General features: G+C 37.4%; 1 protein-coding gene across 1 annotated transcript in view; it reads right to left on the reverse strand.

Moving 5' to 3' along the window:
* LOC136267459 (papilin-like) overlaps positions 1–23,052 on the reverse strand; it is a 36,924-nt gene that overhangs the window by 1,446 nt on the left and 12,426 nt on the right. The window contains exons 10-25 of the mRNA XM_066062621.1: positions 21,312–21,482; positions 20,756–20,929; positions 20,081–20,251; positions 19,425–19,598; positions 17,982–18,017; positions 15,901–15,936; positions 14,624–14,794; positions 9,919–10,092; positions 9,260–9,430; positions 3,796–3,825; positions 3,186–3,356; positions 2,910–3,074; positions 2,587–2,754; positions 2,341–2,527; positions 1,736–1,854; positions 1,524–1,686 (exon numbers count right to left, since the gene is read on the reverse strand). Of these exons, the coding sequence (XP_065918693.1) occupies positions 1,524–1,686; positions 1,736–1,854; positions 2,341–2,527; positions 2,587–2,754; positions 2,910–3,074; positions 3,186–3,356; positions 3,796–3,825; positions 9,260–9,430; positions 9,919–10,092; positions 14,624–14,794; positions 15,901–15,936; positions 17,982–18,017; positions 19,425–19,598; positions 20,081–20,251; positions 20,756–20,929; positions 21,312–21,482 (2,281 nt within the window). The remainder of the gene's footprint in view (positions 1–1,523; positions 1,687–1,735; positions 1,855–2,340; positions 2,528–2,586; positions 2,755–2,909; positions 3,075–3,185; positions 3,357–3,795; positions 3,826–9,259; positions 9,431–9,918; positions 10,093–14,623; positions 14,795–15,900; positions 15,937–17,981; positions 18,018–19,424; positions 19,599–20,080; positions 20,252–20,755; positions 20,930–21,311; positions 21,483–23,052) is intronic.

Raw genomic sequence — 23,052 nt, forward strand, 5'->3', positions numbered from 1 at the left:
TTTTAAATATTTTGATTACTTATGTGGTTGACCTAGCTGGTACATACATGTTCAGGCTCTTACTACCGCATAGTGGCATACGGTTTGACAATTCACAAAATAAAATAAAAGACTGACGGAAAGTAATGGAACATGTAACACATGTACGCCAAGATAATAGTATGTGGTTGTGGCATGTGTGTGACAGACAGGTGTGTATTACACTATGTACCACTCTGCGTGGGCAGTTCAAAGGCACCGCCAGTGCCATAATTTGTATATTGCACTGCTGCAGACCGCAGCGAGTGCATTATAACTTATAATGCACTGGTTGCGGTTTTGTAGACCACAACGAGTGCATTATAAGTTATAATGCACCGACCGCAGTGCAATATACAGATATTGCACTGGCTGCGGTTTTGTGCAGCATAGCACAAGTGCCGGTGGCGAAGACCACTACGACACCTCACCTAATAGGTGGAAAGACACTTCACAGATCATTCGAATTCTTTTATTGCCTGACATGTAAAGGTCGATTGTGGGCCATAACGTCACCAATACGTATAATGTTTACAAGCAGCCAATGGCGATCGAAAAAGCCAACGCGGGTGGCGCAACTCTAGTCTACATATATATAAATGTACTTATACACCTTACTAGTCTGGTGCCATCTTAGCCCAGATTAAACTGTAGTCCACTTCGACAATGACTCAATAAAACAAATATATTCTAAATAATACTAACCTTTACGTTCGATTGTGGTAACCAGTTTTGTCATGCCACCACATTCGAGTTTAGCCAGTGTGAATAGTAAGAATTAGACTAGTATCGTTTAGTAGTTAGGTTTTGTTTACTTAAACCGTCTATTTAGCTGCTTTTTTCCGCTCGAGAGAATCACTATGGCGATTAGTCTGGTGCTTAGTCTATATGGCACGCTGGCATGCTGAGCACTACATGATGAGAGTCGAACAGCGAATGCAGGTTAGTGATATAACCCATAGCGTACTAGCTTTCAATATCTCAGGTGGCTGCAGTACTGCAGGGAGAACGTCATCGCAACGTCTGGCTTGGTTACCCACAATCGATGTTAGAAACCTGGCCTTTATAAGCGTTACAGCTGTCTTGTGAGACTCTCCCCACCTATTAGGTGAGTGGTACATAACAGTTATACAACGTGCACTCGTGCTCTGCCTGTATAAATGCACTTGCCTTCGGGCCTGACGGCCCTCAGGCTCGTGCGTTTATATCAGGCAGAGCACTCGTGGCCGTTGTATAACTATATAATAGGAACCAAAAACAGTGATTTTTATTTATAACCACAAATGTATTTTGCAGTTAAAGTTTTCTTGGTAAGGTGCAAGCTTAATCAACAAAATTTGGGACCAGTTATCTTAGAGGTATGCTTTTCAATGTGTGTTTTTATTTTCTACTTTTGATACAAAAAGTAGCTCAAAAGTAAGTCTTATAATAAAGGATTAACATAACAATATTGTTTGACATTTCCTTAAACATTAATGTTTTATAGACTATCAATGCTTACGTACTTCATTGCATACTTTGAAGTAGAACCAGATTGTTTTCTGACGTAGTACAATACCATCACAGCCGCCAGTAGCACAACGATCAGTCCAATAATACATCCAACAACAATACCAGCTATTGCTCCACTAGATATACCATCACTGTCACCAGAATCATCACTAGTTTCTGCAATGAAATATCATGTCAAAGTTCTCACTGATCACTTAAAACATACCTACTACAGCACCACTGACAGAAGTATCAAAGTTATCTTTGTTGTCATTGATTAAGGCAGCAATAGTAGCTCCATCAATGATATCCTCCCTGCTATATACTGCCACTGATAGTACCACACTGTGGAAGAAAAACATAAAGTATTTCAGTATGTTGGGGAAAATGCAAGCAATTACATAGCGTTTATTTAAAAACTTATTTAATATTTACATGTGTTAGCAGATCAAGACAGTTCTAGAATTCATGGGAATGATAGTAAATGTAGCCAAATCTAACTAGAAACACCAGTAGCTACATAAGCATACAGTAAAAAGTAAAGTACAGTATATGTATGTACCATGTTGACTTGTCAGTTCCATATAATCACCTAGGCCCATTTTAGTTGTGAGGGTATAGAGAATTACAATAGAAACAAATGCCAGATATGACTGGGCTGTAATTCGATGCAATATGGTAAGTAAGAACACAGTGATGAGAGAGAGACAGACAGAGAAACAGAGACAGAGAACTAAGATCCATTGAGCATAATTATTTCAAACGCTTTTGTAAGTATACTTAATATAAGTAAGAATCAACCTTGCATAGTACAATAGTATAGCTGCTTACTCATCCTTATCATCATATGAAACATCAATAACTCGAATAGCTGCATCTTCATATCCATTGTTAACAAGAACAGTTGTTAGTTCAGTTGCAAAATCAGTCACCATAGCTTCTAGGTCATCTCCAGTGAAACTGACAGTGACAACAATGACATTCCTTTTTGGCAAAACTGGAGTTGGAGTAGTAGATGCTGTAGATCAAGATGCATCACTAGTCTTAAATGCACTGCACGACGTATAGTTCTCATACCAGAACATGTTCTCCTACAGCTGTTAATATCACTGAACCTGTTTCGGTTACCACCACATCCACCATAGATAAACATCTCACATTCTCCAGTGGCTGCATTGTAAAAGTAGCTTGAGATAGAAGCTCGGCAGTTGCCTGGTTCAGCTTGAAGTCCACATATGTCAGTAGCTATTAAAAACAATGAAATACCATATAATTATAGTGGTACAAAGTGTAAGATTCAGATATTATGCACTTAGCATACGTGTATGTATATATTGTCTCTAGTAACCATTGAGGACATGTGCGATTTTTACAGAGTTTTGCAAGTTCGTAAAACTTACCACAAACTTTTCGGCATTCAGCGGTGGTAGAAAACCTGTTTCCATTTCCTTGACATCCGCCATACACAAATCGCTCACACCTCTGAGAAGTTGCATTATAGAAGAAGCTTGGAATGTATGCCTCACAGGGACCAGACTCAGGATCTAACTCACAGACATTAATACCTGAAAGCAAAACACATGCAAGATAGTTGAAACGTACAATAGTATAACAAATATGTATGTACAAAAACTATAAGAAACATATTTAACCACATAAAAATGGGTAGTACTAACTTCGGCCACATGCTGCTTGGCAGTCTTCAATTGTACGGAATCTGTTCTCATTACCACCACATCCTCCATAGACAAACATTTCACACATTCGAGAAGATGAGTTGTAAAAGTAACTTGGAAAGTAAGCTAAACATAGACCAGATTCAGGCTGGAGTCTGCAGATATCTATGCCTATAAAAAGAGAGTTCATGTGTGTGCACAGTGTACACAACCACAACACACAGCATTTCTTACATGCAAATGTCCTACCAGTGAAAAAGTTAGGGAATTTATAAATCCATTATTAAATACTTACTACAGAGTTCTGTGTACAGTAACAAGCCTCAAATTCACATGCCACCTACATATTATGTCTATAGTTGGCAAGGATCTTATTAAACATGTAGAATTTCTAATGCTAGGTAAACTTTTTATATAAGCATGGTTCATAAACTCATAAACTTCATATTCCATATAGTACGTATGTACATTATGCAGGACCATAATTTTCCAATCCTATTACCACAAATATTACCTGCTATTCACAGGATTTATTTTATATACACCCTTAAGTACAGCTACTGGTAGTTATGTGCATGCAAAAGTACATATTATTTACTGAAAAACCTACTTGGAGTTGCAGTAGGACGAATAGAAGTTCCTGTAATACAAATAGTTTAGATAACAGCCTACTGTAGTATATTAAACCAGTGTGTCAAGTGCTCCAGTGCCAAAAATGTATTATAATTGTTTGTTTGCTAAATAATATTACAGCACAAATCACTAACACTTGTAAACATACTTGTTGCTCTTGTACTGGATGACTCTAACAATGCAAACAGATAGATAATAGTATAAGCGCTGCAAGTGTGCCTTACAGCACTTGTGGGCTCCTGGTAGAAACAACAATTAACTATTACTTCAGCATTTAATTGGCTTGCAAGAAATCCATTTAGCAGGACAAATCTACTGCATGTACTGTATAGCGGAAATTTTTGGCGGGAGAAAATTTGGTGAATTGATCATTGGCAGAAATTGGCGAATAATATTTTGGCAAATGCATGACATTACTTTTCCCACGCAATTTTAATCTGACAGTGTTGGCGACAAAGCTTTGCGATGTCATGGGTACATAGTATATCTATGGTGTTGTCTATGGACGAAGTACTACAGTTCAATGCCTCTAATTTGAATCGGCGTGCTCTTATGCAAATAGCTAGCTGTAATAAAAACAACATGCACTAGCTCGCTAAGTCAGCAATCAAGACTGGTGCCTAAATGGAAGCAATCTTCTACTGCTAAAAAAGGATGGAAGACAAGGATTTGAAAATTTGAAGTAAAGCATCCTGGTGCTGTTAAACACTGCAAATTCTGGGACCCAGAATCCATGGCTAAAGCAATGAATACAGTTATTTCTAACAGGATGGGGGTGAATAAAGCTGCAGAACAATATGACGTGCCACCTTCTTCAGAATTTCTGGACAAGTCAAGCATGGAACAAAGCCTAGTCCAACAGGTTTCCTAACACCAGAGGAAGATCAAGAATTGGCTGATTTTCTAGTAGAGTGTTGCAAAATGGGGAATGGCTAAACAAAAAGGGTAGTAATAGAATGTGTGAAGAGGTTGTTGGAGAAGAAAAAAGCAAAGGACGGGTTACCAATGATTAAATTTAATGGAGAAGGATGGTGGTATAAATTTATGAAAAGACATCCTGACTCATTCTTGTGAACCTCAGATCCACTCTCGCATTGTAGATTTAATGCAGTGAGCCAGTCAGTGCTAGATCACTACTTTGTATTGCAAAACTTTGGAAGTTAATGGTTTGATGGATAATCCCAGTTGTATTTTTAACAAGGATGAGTCAGGTATGTCACTTGACCACAAGCAACTTAAATGTGTAGCACCTAAACGCATAAAAAAAGTTTATGGACCATCTTCTGGGAACAAGGCAAAGATCACAATCCTAATGCCGTAGGTACTATGGTACCACCAATGGTGACTTTTAAGAGGGAACACTTGAAATATTAATGGATAAGAGGAAAGCTACCAAATACAAGATACACAATGTGTCGATCCAAGGGTGGACATGAGCTGTTAGTGGCTGAGTAAGCAGTTCATCTAAAGTATTCCGCCTTCTTGACCTGTGCTGTTGCTTTTTGATGGGCATTCCTCACATTATAATCTGAAGGCCATAAAGTTTGCAGGGGAAACGAATACAGTTATCCTTTTTTGTTTGCCACCCCATACCACTCATGTGACTCAGCCTCTTGATGTGGGTTCATTTGGTCCTTTAAAATAACAGTTTGTCATGAGCACATAGTCGACAACTATGGTAAAGTGGTCACCAGATTTCAGTTCTCATCACTTTTCAGCTAGGCTTGGCTATTGTCTATACAACACATACAGTTGTATCTGGTTTTCGAAAGGTCGGTGTTTATCCATTCAATTCTACTGCCATCAAGCCATATCGATATTCAATAAGACATCAGCAGTAATACCAGTAATGACACCAGCTGTGACACAGTTCAAAGAACTTTCAAGTAATCTACAAGATGGATTTGGTAAACGCAGTCTAGAAGAAAGCAGTCCAGTTCTACCACCTATCTCATTCAGTGAGGAGCAAACTGAATTGTTTCAAATAATAGCTACAACATTTATGATGATTATATACGTATATGTATCATGGGTACAACTAGGGCTGTACCGATTCCACTTTTTACCGATACTTCAAATACCAAGTACTCAGCTGGGAAGTATCTGAAAGTATAAGTACCGATACCAAGTACCTTAAAGTAGCTACTTCATAGTGCACACATTTATTATATAGAGCATTTCATGGTATTCTTGTACACGTTTTCAGTATGGTTTATGTTTATGATGAAGTAGCCAATCAAGATTCACAAAAAAAGAAGTCACTGAAATGCAAACCAGTGGATAATCCAGTATATATTCTTCTGGAGAAGTGTAGATAATATCATAATAGTGCTTATTCTAATATTGAAACTGTCACTTCTACCTGATTGCTCTATTAGAGTTATTGACTGTTCTATTAGAGTATATCAATCTTTTTCTCAGTAAAGCGTTTTCACACGTAAGTTTCAGCATAGATCAGTAATTTTGCTGGTAGTTAGCTATTAGTGTTATACTTGACGCTTTTAGGCGTCCACTGTGCTAGTAAAATAAGCAAGTAAATGAATGTTATTTCATTCTCCGTGTACGTGATAAGAATCGGTATCTGCAACAATATAATGGCCGATTCCGATACTTCATGAAAACAGCAGTATCGGCCCTATACCGATACCAATACTAGAATCGGTGCAGCCCTAGGTACAACAGCTACACCCAAATGACCTTCCAGAGAGTTTGTCATCAAGCGGCATAGGTAGATGAGGAGCAAACTGAACAACTGAACTGTAACACTGAAGATGACAGTACTGTAGACAAGGAAAATGCAGTGCCATCACCAGAACAGCTTTCTTACAGGTTTCAGCAAGTCTAGCAAACACCAGAATGTTTGTGAAAGAGCTTAGGAAAAATTTGGACAAAAGAAGAGTGGTACCAAAAGCATCCATCAAGTTTAAATCAACAGCTATGAGTGCTACAAGTGCTGAGTCTATAGCACTTTTAATTGAAAAAGAAAAACAAGAAAAAGGAAGAAGAGGAACGGAAAGCAGAGAAAAGAGGAGAGTAATAAAAACGACAAGAGATATAAGAAAAGCTGAATTGAGAAAGAAGAGAGAGAGTAAAGCAAAGAGCCCAGAAACCCTAGAGGTCTGTAAACAACACAGAAGGCACCGGTGGTAGCTGAGGTATTTTCTGATTCATAAGTAGAAGATGAAGATCAATATGGTGTGCAAGACAAGGAAATTCTAGTAATGGATGTTCCATATACTTTGGATTGTACCAGGATGACTTGTCAAGTGCTGGGAAGCTAATGAGGGAGTGGGCTGAATGTACTAATGAACGGTGCAAAAAGTGGATGTATAGCCAGTGTTTACAAATTAACAATGACTTGTATGTATGGGGAATCTGTAAATATAAATTTAGCTAATTTGTTTGTGCATATCTCTTAAACTGCAGGCTCAAATGAATTCATTTTTAGGTGTAGACCCTTCTCTAGACTGTTTGCACAGTTGTATTACTTCATCAAATTCATAACAAACTATCTCCATTTCTTGCAAAAAGTCAACGATAGGTAATTGATATTTACACGTAAGGTGATAATAGGTAGAGACAGTCAATAATCAATGAACCTATGCCCTTAGCTGTATAATCACCACTGTATTTGTATACTCCTGATTGTTGAATTGATTTTTAGTCCCTATATTGGAAGATAGTTAATCTAGTGGTATCAAAAGTTTTACTGTTATATGAGATTGTATAACTGATTTACAACATGTGAAATGATAACTGGTTGATAACTGGTGAGTTATTAGGCTTGCGCCAATTATGCCTACATAATTTCAAGCATAATAGAATGATTTTCAAGATTTTAAAATTAAATGTGCAGTGTGCACACCAAAAATACAGCAAAACAGGAACACACTACGTCTTAATACTGCATTTCATATCAAGAAAATGTGCAATGTTATTATTTTTGTTGTTTCTTGGCTGATTATCACACTTCGCGGAAATAAGATCGAGATACTCTAATAGAACAGTTGTTTACTAATACAGCAGTCAGGAAAGGATGATATACTCTAATAAGCCAACACTAGAGTATAATCGATTCTGAAAGCATAATTTTGAGCATAATAGGCTGGATTTTGAGCACACTCAAAAGCATAATTGGCTCAAGCCTATGAGTTATGCTATTGGCTTGAAATTTGGGCAGTAGTGTGTACCAACATAGCTTAATGGATGGAAAAAATTATATGTTACTTGCACACTAAGTTATGATCTCCCAAGTTCATGGAAGTGGATGTGTGTGGAAGACCCCTTTTCGCAAATCTAGTTACACATGCAGACAGACAAAGCATTATTTTGCAGACATCTTTTGTATTTGAAAAAAAAGTAGTGCATAACTTTAACTACAAAAAATCTTTATACCCCTGATGCAGTGGCGGATCTAGATAGGTTTCCGAGGTTTCAACAGTTAAATTTAAATTTTAGTTCTCAGTGGTACGTTATTATTGATAATGTATCATAGCAAAAAACTATATACCATGCACTGTATTTCAGTAGCATGCATGTAATTGCATTGACCTTATATCCATTATAGTTAAGAAACCCTCAGCAGCACTACTTTTCACTTCCCACTACATTAAAAATGATTGAGATGCTCTAATACAATAGTCACCATAATACAACAGTCATGCAGGCAACTATTCAGTAGCAGTAGTAGCCAAGAACTCTCACTATAGTTACTGTACACCCATTGTAATTGTATATCAGCATTATAGCCCTGCTAAATAAATAAATAATAAAGATTTTAAAAAATTTGGTGAAAACAGCATCACATTAAATTTCACAGGGCCTAATGTTAAAATTTCCTGGGTAACATGTACTTAATACCAAGATCGGGATGGCTTATATAGGTCAATCACCCCAAATACAACAGTAAAGAACTATCATTGTGATAAACTGCTGAGATCATTCCCAGATTCAATCTCAGAGGATCAAACTTTTAAAAATCAGCTGGGAGAATGCCCACAGGTTCCCTAGAATGACATGTAAGGTATGCTAATTGTTAAGTAGCTAGGCCCTGGCATCACCATAGGTCTGGCTACACCACTCCATGGTTTTAAAACATTGGATTCACTGTGATTATTAAATAAAAGTAGCATAAAATCCAATCTCAGTGCTTCTAAAATTACAAAATTTTCTTGAAGACATGTTTTTACTAATTTTCAGAAACCCCCTTTAAAAATCCTAGATCTGCCACTGTGATGCTGCAAGCTATTATAATTTTACATAGCCAACTCTGGATCATTATTTAGATACATATGTATACAATTTGCCTTAATTGTTTATACTGTATGTTCACCTGTGCTCGTAATAATCTATCATAAACTTTCCAAATGGCAGCAGAACAGTATTGATTATGCATTCAGTAATTCTCTATTCGCCATAATATAGCATTGTTCATAACTTACGACATTCAGTCACGTTGATGCAGCGGCTGCCATCAGGACTGACCACTTGTCCATCAGGACACACACACAATGATGCATCACACAGGAAGGGTGGATCAGGGTTATCGCATGTCGCATCAACAGCATGACAACCACCGACACTGTAATACTGTCCTCTTATGGGACATGGGACTGCAAGTAACAGTACACAAAGGTGTGACATACAGTATAACAAGTCTTGACTACAGTGTTTATTTCATGAATTACATGCCAACAACTCAATACAATACTACTGCATTTACAATTAACATTTTACTTCTGAATTACATGTATGTATACATAATTATCTATACACTGAGATTCTCAAATATGATTGGCAGAATAAAAATGCATGAAACTGTAGAGAGCCTTGTGAAGATCCAAGGTAATGCATACACTTTTTTCTAGCAAGACATGCCCTTGGAATACAGGATTGTTTTGAAGATTATACAGCAGGTTTACAATTTTTCCAGTTTGTTTCTTACTTATAGTATAAACATCTGTACATGTAAAGGCATAAGCATTGTATTGTAATCTAGAAAGTTGGACAGCAATGCTTGGAGATCTATTGTTTACTGTCTTAGTATTAGTAGATTTATAAGTGTGTATTGGGTTCATTATTTATACACGTATCTGCTTACCACAAGTAGCTGCATCAACACATTGGTTAGTCTCTTGGTTGAGCACTTGACCAAACAAGCACTCACATCTTGGCACGTCACACAGAATTCCAGGACTGGGATTATCACATGTTGCATTATGAGGGTAGCAACGATTACCAGCAATGTAAGTCTGCCCTCTTGCCGGGCACACAGCTACATATGTAAAAGTATAACATATAATATTAAATTTTACTATTTAATGCATTGAAGTTGCTCTAACAGGTGCTTCAAAAAATATGGTGCACTTACATCAAGAGTAAATAATGGGGAGGGAGAGTGTTGAACTGCACTGTAGGCTGTGAAAAATGAGCCCGTAAAATAACTTGCGTACCTTTGTTTCCTCTTGTAAACCTGACCACTGTTGATCACCCAGATTTAACATGTTACTAGTTCAAGGTGGGTGGTCCACATAGAATCGCAATGGCTGAAACTCCATCTAGACATCTTGGTTTCACTGACAAACTGTCAAGACAGGGGATGGTGACCTGATGAAATCCGAATGAAGGCATCACATGCAAGGTTGCTATTCAGAGCTACAGCACACATGTGGATTCATCCAAGGCAGTGTCGATGCTCCGGTGATGCTTGCTTTATAGGTTAGCTACCTGTGCCTTTCTCTTTGTACTGAGTTCCTATGTACTATATGCCATACTTTTCTCAAGTGTACTGTTCTTTCATTGCCTCAGTTTCTTCAGGCATGTACGCGCATGTGCACAGAGTGCACCCATTGCACATGTAATTAGTGACCAATCAACACAAATCACCAAGTCATTTGAACAATGCTGTAGGGCTTTATGGGCTCATTTTTCACAGTGTATAGTGCAGTTTGACACTCTCTATAATAAATATACACTTACTTGCTTACATACATACATTACAACTGTAAATCATACTCTAATTGAGCAGTCACTAGTGTTGCATGGATAATTGGTTCAATAATCGAGCTGTGGGTAAAGAGAATTAAAGGGTAATGCCAGTAGTTTAGCACTGTACTTTGTATCTGGAACCTTCAAAATACAATCGGTATCGGTTGGTTACGTAATGGTTGTAACGCTGTAGGGTGCTTGTAAATATGCGTCCTTTATTTTATGCAAAAAAAAAAAAAGGGAGTGCATTGCCTGATATGTACGCATGGTGCCCGGGGGGGCGCATTGTACGCATGGTGCCCGGGGGGGTGCATTGTACGCATGGTGCCCGAGGTCGAGTGCGTACATATCAGGTAATGCACGACTGCTAAATTCACGTTTAAGTTAAATGCCTTTGATGTGGTCTGGCATTTGTCCAGGATCCTCTGTGGTGGTTGAATATATCATTATGGTTACTATATCAAAGCTTCACATTAGCTCTTACTATAACACTAGTACTTACTATGTAAGGTTTTCAAAATGTATAAGAAACCTTATCACCATGAGACAGTTTTGATTGTGGGATTCGGTTGGTCTCAATTGAGAGCCACAGGAGGGCTCAATTGTAGGCCACAGGAGATCACTGAAGCCCACAATGTAAAGTGGATGTTGCTCATATAGGTTTCATATACATTTTACTACAGTATTCAATAGTAAGAAGCATTAAAGCTGTACAGTTTGTGGAATGCAGTAATGAGTTGTCAGTGCAACATCTAGATGTTGCACTCTAGATGTTGCACTGCAAAGTGTGCCACATCACATTTGTAGCATAAAGAATTCCTTTGATCTGAGGTGTGAAAGTGTTACATTAGCCAATTAACAATCAGCTTTGATTAAATCGAAGCCAATGTTAATCTCCACCGTGAGGTGTAGTATAATGATGTGGGGGAAGCTAGACATAAGTTATTTGGCATTTTAATTAAGTTACATGTTGATGGTTTAGCGGTGACCACAAGCCACGTCCATAATAAACTGTCAGGTTTTAGGCCATGCCCAACAGTAAACTGATGCTTTGGGATTCCATGTAGTACCAGCCACTTGTCTAGCAGTAGTAAAATGTACTTAAAACCTGTTTACCATGAGTAACTTTTACTTGTGGTATACATCTAAGTGTATGTTAGATACCCATTGGAGGTTTTTTAGTAGGGTTGACAACCCGAGGGTGAGGTTTGGTCACCAAGGCATGGCATTAATTAGTGACCAAGGCACAGCCGAGGTCACTAATTAATTCCCGCCGAGGTGCCAAACCAAGCACGAGGGCCTCAACCTACTAAAAAACGACAGTGAGTATCTAACCTATTTAGAAAGCAGTTTGTTACCAGCACTGACAAAAGAAGCACAGAGTCACGCTAGGTAAGGTCCTTTACAGCGTGTTGGCGTGTGCCGCCGGCCCAGTGGCCAGGTTAGTGTTGTTTTAGTAGCTGTTATTTAGTTCCAAGGCTTGTTTACTAGCTAATACAAGTTGGCCACGAAGCGACAAGCTTTACTACAGCTGGCCACGAAGCGACAAGTTTTATAACAACTGGCCATGAAGCAACAAGCTTATTACAACTGGCCAAGAAGCGACAAGCTTTATTAGACTATGGTATGCATAGTATGCTTTGAAGTTTGGTCATTAATGAGGTATTTAAAATCCAATAGATACCTGCGGGTAGGTATCTAAACTGGTTAGATACCCGTCACAAATTTTTTTGTCACATGTGTAACGTGTTTAGCTGGATTCCAGTCACAACAGCCATCAGAAATCATCATTAGAGTGTGAAGAAAACATTGCTGGATAATAGAGATGATTGTATTCATCTAGGAAGCCTACCAGTGAGTTGTTTTAACACTAATTCGATCAGGAAGCCACCACTATTGACTAGAGCTGTATGAGCCATAGTCTAATTTGGTTATCGCCCAAATCCACGGTATCTTCGCTATTTTAGAGACCTTCGGAATGACACATAATCACCGAGGGCGAATTGTGTCTCTAAAATAGCGAAGATACCGTATTTCTATAATTATAAACCGTTAAAAATATTTCGTCGAAGGTAGCATCCGACGAAAATTAATTACGCGAAAAATTTTTACCAACGTAATATTCGAGAAGTTGAATGAATTCGGTAAACTACTTTCTGGCCACCTGGATCGAGGCTTGGCCATTGGCGTGTCAAGCATATGTCTGCTGCAGTCTTTTAAAAACAAAGTTCTCCCTGATCCTAGGAGAGAGGAGTTCGTCTCGCTTCATCTATTTCGCTGCATATTGGTAATGATGCCATTCCGTGATAGACAGCTACTACAGGACACATTAAATAAAGTATATATGTACAAATGTGCAAGTTGCATGGAATGAGCTTCTACCACTCCAGTCCATTGCTTGATTTGTGATGGACAACTTCTAAATCTGGGGCGCAGCCTCCATGGTACGGAGATGCCACACTTCAGTTTCGCTGCTTGTCGTTCTGGTTCTCAAAAAATGGCCGTATAGAATTCGTAATTCATTGTTAAAAAATTTTCGTCACTTGAGGACACCGGTTAGAAATTTTTTAACACGAAAATTTATCTCGTGAAAATTTCTCGCAGCTTATATTTATAGAAATACGGTACCTCAATTTGTGTGATAACCTACACTTACAACTGGCCACGAAGCGACAAGCTTTATTACAACTGGCCACGAAGTGACAAGCTTTATTACAACTGATCATGAAGTGACAAGCTTTATAACAACTGGCCACGAAGCGACAAGCTTTATTACAACTGGCCACGAAGCGACAAGCTTTATAACAACTGGCCATGAAGCACAAGCTTTATGACAACTGGCCACGAAGCGACAAGTGTTATTACAACTGGCCATGAAGTTATAACTGGCTATGAAGCGACAAATGTTACAAACAGGTGCAATAACACAGCTGAAGTGTGTTGATGGTCTAATGGCGACAGTGCTGACAAGGAGACAAACGCAAATATTCTTGCTGCAACACCAGTAGTTTCACTGGTGGCTAGCTAGTTGTGAATGTGGAACATTGTTGGGTAACTATAATATGCATTGAGCAGCTGGCTCGTTCGGTTTGATGGCTAGCTTGGTCAAGTGCTGGTATGGCTGATGAAGGTAAAAACCCAAATCTCATTTAACCATACAACCACTAATTAAATCAGTGACATAGAAAACTCTTTGAAGTGTTGTTGAATTTACCATAACAGTCTCACGTGACAACAGGTCTCTAAATGAAACTTAGAGCCCTCACCTCAGGTCTCTAAGTGGTATTAATAACCTCATTAACTGTGTCAACATCAAGAGAATTATTCAAACTTTACATTTTAGCGTAGAATGAGCTATATATCAATACTTATGTTACTAATATGAGTTATTTAATAATGATGAGGATGAGTGTTAGTGTATATCGGATTGGTTATCGGTATCGGCTTATTCTGTTGCTTAATATCATTTATCGGAATAATTGGCTAATTTGGATATCAGTGCACTACTAGCAGTCACCATTGCAGGTGTGTCCAGAGAGCATTACATGCACAATAATGATTTGAATGTCTAGTAAACAATTGGATTGATCACCTGTTAGTTTGAAAATAATGTTTGGTATTGGTTGTACATCTAAAGTACAATATCAGCTAATGCATTTAATACCATGTCTTTAAGGAGAACTCTCAAGAAAACTACGTATGATCTTACAGAATGTGCCAGTGTGATTAATTTATACATAAACAACTGTATACAAAACACTCTGTATTGTCTATCACAGTATTTAGAATAGGTCAGTTATGTATAATTAACAACTTACGACACTCTGCCACATCAATGCAGCGGTTGGCATCAGGACTGATCACTTGTCCATCAGGACACACACAAGTGAAGGCATCACATAGTAATGGTGGATTAGGATCATCACATGTAGCACCAACAGGAAGACAACCACCAGAACTATAGTATTGTCCTCTTATGGGACATGAAGCTGTAAACAATAAGATAATATATGTATGTAAGTACTGCATCACTGTAGTAAAAACATACACAGAAATTTCCTGGTACAGGTTAAAGTCAATTTCATAGATTTTGCAGGGAAAATTTGATCACTAAACCTTGAATAATTGCTAGAGTTCTACAAAGACACATCACCTTTAGCAAAAGATGTTATGGAATTTGAGTATGAAGACCTGTACTCACATCATTTACAATGCAGCACAAAAGGGGGCTAATTTTAACAACTAAACACAAAATCCTTTTGCAAAGATGGCATGATTTGGAGTCTGCACTTTGTTTAGATTTGGTATTAGCATCAACTGTAGTAGCCAGTATAGCAGTGTGAAGCTTTAAATCATGTTTATATGGCTATGGAATACCTACCGTACAGTATATGTGATTACAGAATGTTGTATCTCTGTTGACCACGTGACATGCATTTTTCCATGAGCAAAAACTAAAGAATAAAATTATGAAATTATGACTTGTCCTACGTACTACCATGAAAAGTTTATGAATATGGTAAAAATGAATATTACGGTAAAATGCAGTGGTCACAAATCAGTGGTTTTGTATTCAGACAGCTATGGTATCGCCCATGCGCAACGTCGCACTCGCTTGCACACACAGCTTTGCTCGAGATTTTAAAAATCACTAATTAAGGGGTGTGGCAACTGTTTAGCTCGTGATTCTTGTGAACGAAACAGCTGCCACGATGTCTCATGAGTGAAACAGTTGCCACGCCCCTTAATTAGCAATTTTAAAAATCTTGAGCAAAGTTGCGTGTGCGACGTTGCGCTTGGGCGGTACCGTATGTTATCATGTTAACAATTTGGAGTTGAGCTTACGCTCCTGCCTAAGTTCACTTTACACTAAATGCATGGAATATTACTGTAGCATTATTACTCACTGGCTCTCACTGGTTTTGCCTTTTAAATAAACAGTTCTGTCATTAAAGGGATTCACAGTGCTATTAACTGTATAGGCTGACTGTGTAATGGTAGAAAAATATGAGGGCTCAGATGAAGGTGAACAGACAACACCACACATTACAGAGATGAAACAACACATTTTGATGCGTACACATGTGACACTAACGTGTTGGTGTTGGAGTATTGCTGTATGAAGTTGTTCCTTTGAGATTAGAAAAAAACCACACATGACACAAAATAAGCACACTTGTACATACCACACATTAATTGATGCATTATAGCACACAGAAAGTTTGTAACAAACAAATCAAATGCTGAGGTTTAGGCATAAGCAAACAGCATAGTTTGCTTTATCCCTAATTTCCTATCATAGAAGAAAAAAATAGTAGTGAAACTAAGGAGGTCGCCTACACCTGAAGATATATGTGACCATCTCAGCGAAAACCTGTCTAGTTTGCGCAACTTCCGAATTTCTTTTTATTTTCTTAGCATCATCTGCATAGTCCAAGGAATGGTTCACCAAAATCTCAGTCGATTATGGTGAGTAGTTTTGGAATTATTGCACTAGAAAGTAGGAAAAGCAAGGAAATTGATTTGTACAATGACTATACTAAAAATAAACTACAGGCACTTACACTATCAGCCATAACTTCCGTTTGGATTAGTCTACAAAGTTGGAATTTGGCTTACAGTGTTCACCATGGATTGGCAGATCAGTCAAGGTATAATTTTAGCCCTGCAGTCACTTGCGCGTAGGCATATGAAGGCAGTTTTATTGAAGAAACAGTGACGATTTTGTTTATGTCAACTGCATTGTAAACAAACATACGTAACACGCAGACCATTGTGGCTACAGACATGGAACAAAGATGTTCAAACTCCCCATGAGTAGGTGAATACGATGGTATATAGTTTTAATCAATTTAACACTTCCTTTCTTGAGTAATGGCTTGATTAAAACTTGCATAAAATTTTATTTATAACACACGTAATTTCACGAATTTTTATAAATTTTGTTTTTCTCAATACGCATGCTTGTGCGAACTAGACAGGGTTTTGCTGAGACGGTCACGTATACTACATCCCTACTTCCAACTGAATTAGGGATTGAATGTCCACTAGTATATCTTCAACCTCCCTTGTTTCATTACTTTTTTTCTATGACTCCTAATTGAAATTATTAATTTTTCCTTATACTTTTTTTTGCAGCAAAATTATTATGACTGTTGAACCCACACATACCATATTAGAATGGAAGGAATGGTGCCAGGTTTATTGTTTTAGCACCCGAACTATCAACTACTGAATTAGCGAAGTGGCCATTATATGTTCGTTTTCATCTATGTTACAAACAAAGAACACTAGGAGAAGAACCTCTGCAATCAATCCAGTCACAATTGAAAACTCAGACGATTCCCATCAAACGTAGGGAAACTATCACATGGCGCTACTGCAAATTGACACCTTGTGCTGTCAGCAAAGATATGTAAATGGTAGGACACAGGTAAGTCCACGAAGCATGCCGTGTACTGTATTGTCCATACAGTACTAATTAGCTGCATAACTGTATTGTATGAGTCATACAGAACAGTTATGCAGCTAATTGGGCAAATACAGCACACTTGGGCAAATACGCGGAGAATTTATTTAAGGAATGTTACAAAAACAGCCCCACATGCATGACACTGTAAATTGCTAAAATCAGCCAAAATAATCCTACCAGTTCGTTTTATGACTAGCTAGAAATAGATTGAATAAACACTTAATGATTGTCTGATCACGAAGCTATTTAAACACGACTCGACTAAGACAGAACGATTGATCATGTGCAATTGTGCATCAGTGCGTGACATTGTAAATCGCTAAAACTAGCCTAACTAATCCTATTAGTTCATTCTACAACTAGAAATAGATTATATAAACATGTACTGATATCTTGATCATTGAAAATCGCAGCAGTTTGAGTACTAGAAGAAATTGCTCTGAGTCAGACGACCAGGAAGTACAATATAACACTTAAAGCACCGCCTATGCTTGTGTGTACGAAAGATACAACACTCGGGGGTGTCTTGAGGCAAATACAGTACTCGGCTTTGCCTCGAGCCTCTTGACACGTCACCTCGTGCTATATTTTCTGTACACACACGCAGCGGTGACTATAACTTAAGATACAAATAATAGGGATTTGAATAACTTTATGATGTCTTGTGTATGAGTGTACCAACAAATTATAGAAGTATAATGTACCTGTGATACTAGTAGAACTTGGCCGGACAGTGGTACCTTGAAATGAAAAACAATAAAATTATAACACAACACACAGATACACAGAGATTGCAAGTTATGTGAGTGCTAAGTGGAAACCTGCCACATTCACAAAACTCCATTTTTGCTTATAAAATGCATTGAAATAACTGCATGCTACAGGACACAGCATGTTTTAACAACTTCAGTATGCATGCAGTGAAACAAGGCTAGAATTATACAAAACTGTAGGGTACACAATACATATGTCTTTGTTAGTATGTATCTGAAGAGTAAGACCTATACACTAAAGGGCATACACTTGTCTATAGTGGATAAAAATTATGTTTACAATTTGGTGCTGTTTACAATTTGGTGCTGTTTAAAATTTGGTGCTGTTTAAAATTATGTTTACAATTTGGTGCTGTCACAAATGGTAATAAAACCAAACAAAAGAGAGTCCCGAGTCCGTTCAGAAATCCACTGAGTCTAGTGAATGGATACACCTCTCATAATGGTGGCTCTACTGACCAAGTTTCAGAAACTATTTCGTTTCTGCATTAAAAGATTTAAATGAATGTGATTAAATCATTGTGTATGCTCTTTGGTTCATGCCAGAAAACTGGAGGGTTGAATCTCACAATAACATTGGATGGTGTTATCTTCAAGCAAGTTTGTTCTACCAAGTATTTGGGAGTATATTTAGATCAATATATCTCACTTGGCAAGCTCATGCGGACTATGTTCTTGGTAGAGTTAGAAGGAAACTTTTTGCTATAAATTGAATTAGGCCAGCTTCCTCCCTGAGTTCTACAATCATTTTATCAAGCTTATATTCTACCAGTGTTGGATTATTGTGATACTGTATGGTTACCATCAACTTCTGCTGGCACTTGTCGTTTAGAAAGACTTCATTCTAAGTTTATGTTCTTTAACTATCTTTACCTGAAAGACGTACTTTTCATACAGCTTTGCAGGTTTTCAAAATTCTCAATAAGATCTCTCCTCCTTTTTTACATGGAATTTTTTTGTATACTGTGGATGTTACTGGTCACTCTTGGAGAATTTTACACAGATTATTTGTTTCCAGTGTTAGAACTAATATGGAAAACAGTCTTTGGCGTACAGGGGCACAGCCATATGGAACAGCTTACCTAAAGCACTGTACAGTGCTAAAACTGTGAAAGATTTTAAAAAATTATGTTGTATGTTGTAATTTTGTTGTGTATATAAGTAGGTTCTTTTATTGTATTGTTTATTGTACTCTCAGGGCATAGCTGAAAAACAACCTTTTTGGCTGATGCTATCATTTTCCCTAATCAAATAACATTTTAAAAAAAATAATTTAAAAAGCTGCTGTAGCCACAACACATAACAGCACAACAGCATGTATGCATAAGACATAAGGAATAACAAATGCAAGCTACCAACAGTCCAACACCTCACCTGATTCACAGGCTGCTCTACATTCTTCTACAGTTGTGAATCTGTTGCTATTTCCTCCACAGCCTCCCCAGATAAACCTTTCACATCTTCGTGAAGTGCGGTTGTAAAAGTATCTTTGAATAGCAGCATCACAGTCTCCAACAAGTGGTGGCAGACCACATACATGTACATCAGCTACACAAATCATCATAACACAGTTAATATGATGTGGACTACAACCAGAAGGAAGTATGCAATACTAACAAGTAGTTTAGGACATATGCACATTGCATATACAGTATCAGGAACCCATCAGCTCCTCAAGGATTTCATGGCATATACTACACATGATATGATCTGCAGACAAAGTTGCAGTAACAGACATCTTTTGCATTTGGGCGTACGTAACTTCAACTTCATAAATTAACTCTTCATAATATATATACATCTGACATTACAAGCAACTAAAAATGCGTAGTGATTTAAGTGGCCAATTTGGGATTCTTATGTAGGTATTTACGTATGTAGTTTGCCTTAATTATTTTTACTGTCTGTTCATAAGTGTTATAATGGTTCATCTTAAAATTTTCAAATGAATAGCGTATATGTACAGTGTACATGCATTCAATAATCTTCTCTTTGCCATACTACTCTGAAAATGTAGATATATAACTTACGACATTCAGTCACGTTGATGCAGCGGCTGCCATCAGGACTGACCACTTGTCCATCAGGACATACACACATTGATGCATCACACAGGATGAGTGGATCACGATTATTGCATGTCGCATCAACAGCATGACAACCACCAACGCTGTAATACTGTCCTCTTATTGGACATGGGACTGCAAACAATAGTACACACAGGTGTAATACATATATGCAGTAGTAAATCTTAAATATAGTATTTATTTCATGAATTATACTTATAGTATGTGTCAATAACTCTATACAATACTGTACTGGATTCACAATTAAATACGTATTAGTGATGCCATGATATATTATATATTGCGTTAATCGTGATAGAAACATTTCATGATAATCTTGATAGAGAAAAGGCTATATTGTGATATAACAATTTCGTGAAAAGTGACTTGATATTTCAAAAAATATGGATATTTGTCTGGCAATATGTGGTGATGTACAAAAAAACAAGTGTCAACTTTATCACATCATTGTTGTAAGCATAATAGATTGATTGAATAAAACTTGTCCTGCAAAAATATCAACATATTCAATTCATTTAATATATTGTGATATAAGTCTCATGATAATGTGATTATCATGATATTACAATTTTCATATCGTGGCATGCACCACTAATATGTATATACATATATGCTTACCACAAGTAGCTGCATCAACACATTCGTTAGTCTCTTGGTTGAGCACTTGACCAAACAAGCACTCACATCTTGATACGTTACACAGAAACCGAGGACTGGGATTATTACAGGTTGCATTATGAGGATGGCAATATTCACCAGTGATGTATGTCTGCCCTCTTGCTGGACACATGGCTATGTAAAAGTACAACACAATATTAAATGCTATCGGCATTGTACTATTTAATACACTAAATGTAGCTCTAACAGGTACCCCAAAACACTTACATACATCACAATTGTAAGTCATACTCTAATTGAGTAGTCACCATTCAGAAAGCTTAAATGTCTAGATTGATTGCCTGCTAGTTTGAAAATAATGTTTGGCCTTGTCATCTAGATCTGAAGTAAAATATCAGCTATTTATAGGACCAAATCTTATACGGAGAACCTCTCAAAAATAAACGAGACTACACAGAACGTGCCAGTGTGATTTTTACTAGTACATATGTACACAACATGTATGCAAAACACTCTATTATTTAGAATGGGTCAACTATGTATATTAACAACTTACGACACTCTGCCACATTAATGCAGCGGTTGGCATCAGGGCTGATCACTTGTCCATCAGGACATACACAAGTGAAAGCATCACATAGTAATGGTGGATTAGGATCATCACATGTAGCACCAACAGGAAGACAACCACCAGAACTATAGTATTGTCCTCTTATAGGACATGAAGCTGTAAATAATAAGACACCAAATATACATACAAGTGGTGTATGTATGTACTGTACTTGTATGAAGAACATACACATACACACACAGAAATCTCATGGCAAGTCAGTTTCACAGATTTTGCAATAGAATTTGAGCAAAAAATATGATATCTTAAAATTTTGAAAGCTTGAATAATTGCTACAGTTCTATGCAAGATCATTGGGCATTGTCATTATGTGAGGATGAGTACCTTCACTTTCATCAGTTGATCAGAATCCCAGAAGCACATGAGAAGCTATCAAACAGATTATTTTGTAGCAACAGCAAAAGGTTAGCAGTGAGTGTAGAGCAAACCCAGCCCCTTCCAGTATGAGATTGAATCATGTTTGCAGTATGGGATGCTTATGCAATTACTATGTGTCATGTATTGCAAACCCACAAATTTGAAAACTTTGGGATGTAGAATCCACACAAAAACAACCAAGTTGTGAGAAAAAGGTGCGGTTTTAAAAGCCTGGGTGAAAAAGTTGTAAAATCAAAGGTGGCGGCCAACAAATGGCTGCAATGATGTTAATGCTTAATTTTAACAACGCACACAGGCATCATTAAAAAGTTATTAGTATTAACATCATTGCAGTCACATTTGTTTACTGCCCACCTTTGATTTTACAACTTTTTTCACCCAGGATATTTAAGGCCACACCTTTTTCACAGCTTGGCTGTTTTTGTGCAGATATCACTTGTTTTTGTAATTGCAAGTTCCAAGCCACTTGGCCTTGATACTTCCTTTTAACTTTTCCCCCTTTATGTTGAAGACTGCATGGCTATATGTATTTATGAAGAACTGAAATAAGACAAATTTTGATTTGAAGATGTGTATATCCCAATGATAGCTGGGAAGATTTGACTCAAATTAGGAATGGGAGATGCCCTACCCTGAGGAAGTTTCCACAGTGGAAACTATCGTTAATTACTCTATCGAGCTATGGATACATGGAAATGGTATTTTCTTGTTTTCATAAAATGAGTATGTTGCCCACCCACCTGCACGACACACTTGATATAGGCTATTTTCATAATTTTTGTAGTACTCTAATAGAGCACACACTTTTCTGAGCACTTCAATACAATGCATACAGAATGTTCCACTGATAGATTCTAGTGTACTAAACCAGAACTTTTATTTATAAGGTAGATATTAAGTGAGGTGAATAACTGACAGCAGTGGCAGAGTGGTAAAGGGCTTGGGTATATAGGTGTGGAGGTTCCTGGTTTGAAACCTGGAGAAAAGTTTTCCAATGTTTTTTGCACGTGTTTTTTACCTTTCAGTGACTGTTCTATAAGAGTATCTCGATCATGCTTTTTTCACATGTTTGGTTTTGCTTTATATTTCCTTAGCTAATACTCTCAGTACTTTCAAACCACAAAAGGTTTGCACTACGATAGTAACTTCATGTACAGACCAATTTTCAAGTGATTTTGTCAAGCAGATTACCCTGTAGGCGTGACAAAAAATCACTTTTGTAATTTTCAAAATCGTGCATAATTCTGTTGTTCTTAGTTTGATTTGTACACAAATTGGGCTGTAAACG

The sequence above is a fragment of the Dysidea avara genome, chromosome 9 (assembly GCF_963678975.1).
Source record: "Dysidea avara chromosome 9, odDysAvar1.4, whole genome shotgun sequence".
NCBI lineage: Eukaryota > Metazoa > Porifera > Demospongiae > Dictyoceratida > Dysideidae > Dysidea > Dysidea avara.